General features: G+C 46.1%; 1 protein-coding gene across 4 annotated transcripts in view; it reads left to right on the plus strand.

Moving 5' to 3' along the window:
• LOC129838157 (protein Aster-A-like) overlaps positions 1 to 6,808 on the plus strand; it is a 33,899-nt gene that overhangs the window by 17,206 nt on the left and 9,885 nt on the right. For all 4 annotated transcript variants that reach the window (XM_055904916.1, XM_055904918.1, XM_055904915.1 and 1 more), the window contains 8 exons: positions 1,344 to 1,424; positions 1,988 to 2,106; positions 2,416 to 2,722; positions 3,277 to 3,433; positions 4,312 to 4,458; positions 5,483 to 5,604; positions 6,012 to 6,154; positions 6,698 to 6,801. In XM_055904916.1, the coding sequence (XP_055760891.1) occupies positions 1,344 to 1,424; positions 1,988 to 2,106; positions 2,416 to 2,722; positions 3,277 to 3,433; positions 4,312 to 4,458; positions 5,483 to 5,604; positions 6,012 to 6,154; positions 6,698 to 6,801 (1,180 nt within the window). The remainder of the gene's footprint in view (positions 1 to 1,343; positions 1,425 to 1,987; positions 2,107 to 2,415; positions 2,723 to 3,276; positions 3,434 to 4,311; positions 4,459 to 5,482; positions 5,605 to 6,011; positions 6,155 to 6,697; positions 6,802 to 6,808) is intronic.

Below are 6,808 nucleotides of genomic sequence, written 5' to 3' on the forward strand. Positions count from 1 at the left end.
TTTCTTTCGGAAAACAAGTCACCTCTGGCCGAACATTTCGATTGCGAGGAATGGCTCGCACAGGTTGCCTACCCGGTGGATGAATTCTCTCAATGTGTCAATGCAATGGAGGGGGCACAATCGTATTGACATGTTTCCCAATGCTGATTTTGAGATTCAGAATCTGATCAACAAAGCACACGGCGACACACTGAAAAAAACAAAACGTTAAACAGCATCGTGTCAAGTTGCAGGGAATGTTTGGCGACTACTTCCCGGGGGAGAACAGGAGACAAGACGACTGGATACAGAACCCCTTTTGAGTGGAGATGGGAAGCGTCACGTTGCTCAGCAACGAAGAGGATCAGCTGGTGGAGCTGTCATTTGATCACGGACTGAGCATGCGCTTCCCGGAAATGACACAGCCACAGTTCTGGTGCAGCATAGTGGGAGAATATCCTGCTCTCGCCTGTCATGCAACCAGAATCATGCTGCCGTTCAGCAGTACCTATCTGTGTGAAAGTGGCTTCTCTGCTATGGCCGTGCTGAAAGCTAAAAGCAGAAACAAACTGGACAGCCAGCATGACCTCCGAGTTGCCCTGTCAACCATCACCCCAGACTTCAATAAACTTATCAAACTGAAGAAACACCCCCAGCTTTCCCACTGATAGGACACACACACACACAGGTTAATGAGTTATTGTTCACTATGTTAATTCTGACATTCATATTACCTTTTATTATATCTAGTTAAAAATGTAGACCTTAAAAAAAAAATGTCACGGTTGTGAAACTATTGACATTTGTAATTAAGAATTCCTAAGGATGTGTTTTTTCAATTGTAAACATTGGTATGTGTTACTGTTCGTTTAACATTATTAGACTGGCTTTGATGTCATGTTCTGAGTGATAATGTATTACACCCCACTCCTGAACTGGTCTCCTAATTTAAAATAGCTTATTCTCTTCCATTGGTACATGTTTTCTCAGTTAATATGGCTGTATAATGACTTTCTTTACTACCACAATTGAGACCGAGTCTATTTAGTAAGTGAAGCCTGCCCAAGAAGGAAGCTGCAATACAACATTACAAAATGGAATCATCAACAGTCCATAATATTGGGTTGCGTCTCAATTGTCACTGTCAAATTTGAGTCCCCAGGCAAAATCAGTTGAGAACCACTGGCTTAGATGCTCCCAATGCTTGACAAATACCTTTTATTATGGCAAAATAGGCTATTTCTGTCATGTTTTTTGACAAGCCAAAGCCGAATCAAGAGCAATGACCACTAGCTGTCATTCCATCATTCACTAAATTTGTTTTCCTCTGTGCTTACTCTCTTTCTCTCTGTCGTTTCATCCAGCACTTCTTCACGTCTTTCGGGGCGAGGGATCGCAGCTACATGATGATTTTCAGACTGTGGCAGAACGCACTGATGGACAAGGTACCCACCTCCTCTCCCACCTCCAGCTCTCACACTCCTGCCAGTGTGAAATTAATTGGGAAAACACTACCGTTCAAAAGTTTGGGGTCACTTAGAAATGTCCTTGAAAGAAAAGCATGTTTTTTGTCCATTAAAATAACATCAAATTGATAAGAAATACAGTGTAGATATTGTGAATGACTATTGTAGCTGGAAATGGCTGATTTTTAATGGAATATCTACATAGGTGTACAGAGTCCCATTATCAGCAACCATCACTCCTGTGTTCCAATGGCACGTTGTGTTAGCTAATCCAAGTTTATCATTTTAAAAGGCTAATTGATCATTAGAAAACCCTTTTGCAATTATGTTAGCGCAGCTAAAAACTGTTTATTGGATAATATAACTATTCAGTGATGAAATATAACCAAACAAAATGCAACAGGACCCAAAATGCATGTAACACTGACCAAAACTATCGGTTACTGATTGATTGAATTATTGATTGACTTTTAATGTCCTACAAGAGGAAATTCCAAGAAGTTAGTGAGACATTGAGAAGGTTAATGTCTGTTTCCTCTCAGCCTCTGTCGCCAAAGGAGCTGTGGCACATCGTCCATCAGTGTTACGGCACTGAGCTGGGTCTCACCAGTGAAGACGATGACTATGTCTCCCCCACCGGCGAGCACATTAACGGTCTACTGTGAGTGTACATGTTCGCTGTGTGTGTGTGTGAGAGAGAGAGATTCTGTTGACGTGTGTGCGCGCATGCGACCATTTAGTTTGGCGTTGTCCATTAAATTACAACTGTCGTCCATTAACTTTGATGACTCTGGATTATCGATCCCTTCAATTAAAAGCCACTACTGTGATTGTGAATTTTTAATCATGCTGTTCTTCCTCCTTTTCCTCCTATGTCTTCCTTCATTCTCTCTCTCATTTTCGGTCCCCTTCATCTCTCTCTGTCTCTCTCTTTCTGTCTCTATCATTCAACCTCCCCCCCACATCTCAGGCCAGTGGATGAGTCAGTCTCTGTCTCTGACCTGTTGGACCTCAGCTCCTTTGGGGCCATAGCTTCTCTGGGCAGCTCCCCGTCCTCCATGGCAGCCTTGTTCCCCAGTGGCCCCCTCCTAGCCAGCGGTGGTCTGGGCTCATCTCCCTCCTCCTCATCCACCTGTCTGCCCATAGACATCCCTGGCAGAACCTCCATGGACCCCCCGGACCCCAGCCCGCCCAGCTCCCAGATCTCCCTGCCCTCCACCACACACTCCACACACACCGCCTCCTTGTCCGCCCCAGTCTCGGCTGCTGCCTCTTTCGTGAGTTTTGTTTGATTTCATGCCAGGGAACTACAGGGTCATATTCATTAGACAACGTTTTGAAAAGTTTCATCCGAAGTTCATATGACCCAGGGCATCGTTAGTTAGGGGGGGGGGGTATAACTTTGAACTGGCTATAGAGATAGTTTCATAATTATGACTGTTCCATGGTTTATCTTGATAGGATAAATATACCCCAGTCATACCCCAGTAGATCAAAGAGTCGCTTGTTGGCTCTAAACGGCCATCCGTCTCGGATGTAATGCTAATGGTTGTGTTCCAAATGGCACCCTCTTCCCTATATAGTGTACTGCAGGGAATTGGGTTCCATGGGCCTGGTTCAAAGTCGTGCACTATATAGGGTGTTATTTGGGACACAACCCATGCTATGCCTAAAAGAGCCAGTGTTGTTGTCTGACGCGGGCAGAGTAAAGGCTTTGAGGTCATATCTGTCCGCTAAGGCTCCTCAGTCGTGTGTGTGTTTCTGCCTTAATGACCTCACGGCGGGTGGTAACTAACTACCCCTTTCTCTCCCCTCACATGCCATTTCCTAGTATGTGGAGGAGGACGGGGACAGCTTGTTGGAGTCGGCCAATCATATGGTGCCCCCGTCTTCCACCAGCTTGGGAAACCTCTCCTCATTGGACCAGCTCACCAATGACGACGAGCTGCCCACCGACCCCAGCAACTCCTCAGACACACAGGAAGAGGGTGAGTTCCTGGAGCCCACTGGAGCATAGGTTCATGGAAAAACATTTTACATTTAGGCAAACATAGAAAATACATTTTCATCTCATGCAGACATGGTAGATTTGAGAGGGAAAGATGGGATTCTAGACACTTTGTTTGAATTTCACCTTCAAAAAAAACTTCAAGGTGGTTTTCTCTCCTTTCCTTCATTCCCACTAATCTTAAAGAACGTGACAGGTGAAAGCAGTTTCCACCCTGCTGCTTTCAGCTATCCTTTCTTCTCAGATCCGTGCAGAAGAGAGCCAGTTGAAACTTCTGCAAACACACCCTTCCTATTGATCCCATACTAGTAGTCTACCAGGAGTCTAGTAGGACCTACATTACGTCAGTCATTGACTCTCCTGAGAACAGACTGTGTGACTTGCTGCATTAAATGCAAAACTCAAGAGAAACTTGAGACGTCAGCATTCGCTTTTCTGAAAAAAAGTATCTTTTAGTGACTGTGATTTGACCGATAAAGTGCAACGTTCACGTTCCAGAAGCCTAAACTGTACTAGTGTTACTTTACTAGCAACCTAAAGTGGGGACTCTTACACTTCTCTTCTGCTCAAACAGAACTGTGTTAAACTGTGTCCCGTCAATAAAAAGCACATTATCCCCCCATTATCACTGACGTTTTTATATTTTATTTAATCCACTTGAAAAGCCATTTCATCTGACACTGTGGAATTGAAGTTGCTTGAAAAGCCAGCCCCATTTGTTTATGCAGTTGCAACAAACCCTGGGGGTGTATAACAACAAAAAATCTAAGATCATAGATATTCTGATGATAGACTTTATCTCTGCTAACTGGTGCGTTACTATAGTTGTGACTGGTGTGTAACCCTGTCCCCTTCCAGACGAGGTGGAGTCGTTCTGTGCGGACCTGGCTGGCCGGCTGCACATCAACATGGTGGTGCGCATGAGCGTGGACAAGCTGCACGACCTGCTCTTCTCCGCAGACACACACTTCATCCAGCATCTCTTCTCCCAGCGCCACTTCACAGGTCCGTACAGCGCAAACGCGCACACACACGCGCAGGAAACCCACACACCCATGTGTGCACTAGCGCGCCTGCTCTTCACATACACGCGCAGAGACACACACACACTTTGTTGATCTTACACATGGTTGGCGTTGGCAACGTTCTCGTTTTTCTTCCTCTTGATCCATTTCTGCTCATTCTGTTTTCATTCCCTTTCCAAATAAGTATAAATATCGTTCCTGGAGTACATTCCGGTACACACCACTGTTTCCCAGTACTAGTGATAGTCTGCTTAGAAACATGGATAGGCTACAACACGATAGGATGCAAAATGCTTAGTTCATTCCTTGGAAGGGGTGGCTCGTTGCCACCCCTTCCATTCCACCGTCTATCTCCTGATGCGCTGGTGCTCGTCTGCAGGACGTCTCTGCTGCGCCACACAGTATGGCTGTTGTCATGTATGGGGATGGAATGATTCTTATTGTCCTCCTAGTGCTTAGACAGGAGCTGTCCCAAATATTGGCACCCTGGCCTATTCCCTACGTGAATAATAGGGTTCTATTTGGGATACAGTCAGGGCCCCCCCTCCTTTCTCTCTTCTCAGACATAGGCCATTGTATTGTAGCTCTAATGAGCAGTCCATAGTATTTGTTTACGCTGTGTTAACCTTCCTCCATCTCTCTCTCCTCTTCAACAGCTGATATGCTATTGTCTGTTTTGAGAGAAGCAGTACAGGGCTCTGCGTATTCCTTGTTCTTAGCACAGTCCCCTAACGTTGTCATTTATTAGATGCTGCCATAGAGGCGTACAGTTGGTTGGTTGGTGGCCTCCCTGGTTTGTGCCCCTGCCAGCTTTGAGGACACTGTGTGGCTTTAATTAGTGCGTTTTCCTCTGTGAAGCGGTGCTGTGTCCCTCTCACTTTTCTCCCTCTGCCTTCCTCTCATTCTGTCCTCTCTCAGTCCTACTTTCTATTTCTCTCACTTAATGTCTCTCTTTCACTCACACACTCCCTCCCTCATCCTCTCTCTCTCTTTCCCTCCGTCAGACCTGTCAGTTCGTGAGTGGCAGCGGGACAGCAGTAGTGGGAACACCAACCGGATCCTGAGTTACACCATCGCCATCAACAACCCCCTGGGCCCCAAGACCGCCCCCGTAGTGGAAACTCAGGTCAGTCAGTCAGCACGTTGGATTTCATCGTTTTAACAACATTTGGTCGACACGAGTGGAGGCTGGTGTCATGTTAAATCAGACGACAGGCTCATTTGAAATGAATGGAACCGGGTCAAACATGGATTTGATGTGTTTGATACCGTTCTATTCTTTTCATTCCAGCCATTACAATGAATCTGTCCTCCGGTTTTTAAAGTGACACCAGCCTCCATTGTCCTCCATGTTCTGGTTTGAATATACGGTTCGCAAAAAAAAAGAAGAGAATTCTAGGGCATGGCACGGGAAACGTTAAGAGTTGGAGTCTCCACTGAGTCGGAGAACAAGACTTGACTTGCCTTCTGAGGATTGGGACACACCTCATAGGTCATTCGCTAACGCTAACACCTTTCCCTCGCTCCATCCAGACGCTGTATAAGAACAGTGCCCCGGGCGAGTGTTACGTGGTGGACTCGGAGGTGATTACCTCGGGCATCCCCTACCAGGACTACTTCTACACCGTGCACCGCTACTGCCTCACCGCCATCAACAAGAACAAGAGCAGACTCCGGTACCTACTTTCACCAGCTTTAGACTAGTCGGGAGGGGGGGTGGAATTTGAACGTTGTAGTTGTTAGAATCGACTTTTTGAGTGTTCACCTACTAAATGTTGTATCAGGTGAACTCACTGCCTTAGCAACCGAGAGTTTATGTTCTTACTTCACATAAAATACACCCGATATGATTGAAGGCTTCTTTTAAACTGTTCTAAGGTGCAGTGAACTCAACCTGATGTATTGCTCACGTACACATATTTAGCAGATGTTATTGCGGATGTAGGGAAATGCTTGTACTTAGGCGCTGGGAGCAGAGCTGCCATGTCTGTCGGGTCCGTCAGTTCAGCGGCGGATCGGTATTCATTATGATACGTTTCTAGCTTCTGACGTTGATGGGCCGTGTGATCCCTTCATATAATACTGTTATATAATATGTTCTATTTAACTGTGGGGGGGTCCCAGGTACGTGCAGTACCGTGCATTATGTCTAGTGACACAGAGTGCTGCAGGGATGGGTTACGGGTTACAGTGTGATGGACTCTGGGTTGTGTCTGCAGGGTGTCGTCAGATATCTGCTACAAGAAGCAGCCGTGGAGCCTGGTGAAGGCGCTCATCGAGAAGAACACCTGGAGCGGCATCGAGGAGTACTACAGACACATGGGTGAGAC

The sequence above is a fragment of the Salvelinus fontinalis genome, chromosome 38, assembly GCF_029448725.1.
Source record: "Salvelinus fontinalis isolate EN_2023a chromosome 38, ASM2944872v1, whole genome shotgun sequence".
Classification (NCBI taxonomy): domain Eukaryota; kingdom Metazoa; phylum Chordata; class Actinopteri; order Salmoniformes; family Salmonidae; genus Salvelinus; species Salvelinus fontinalis.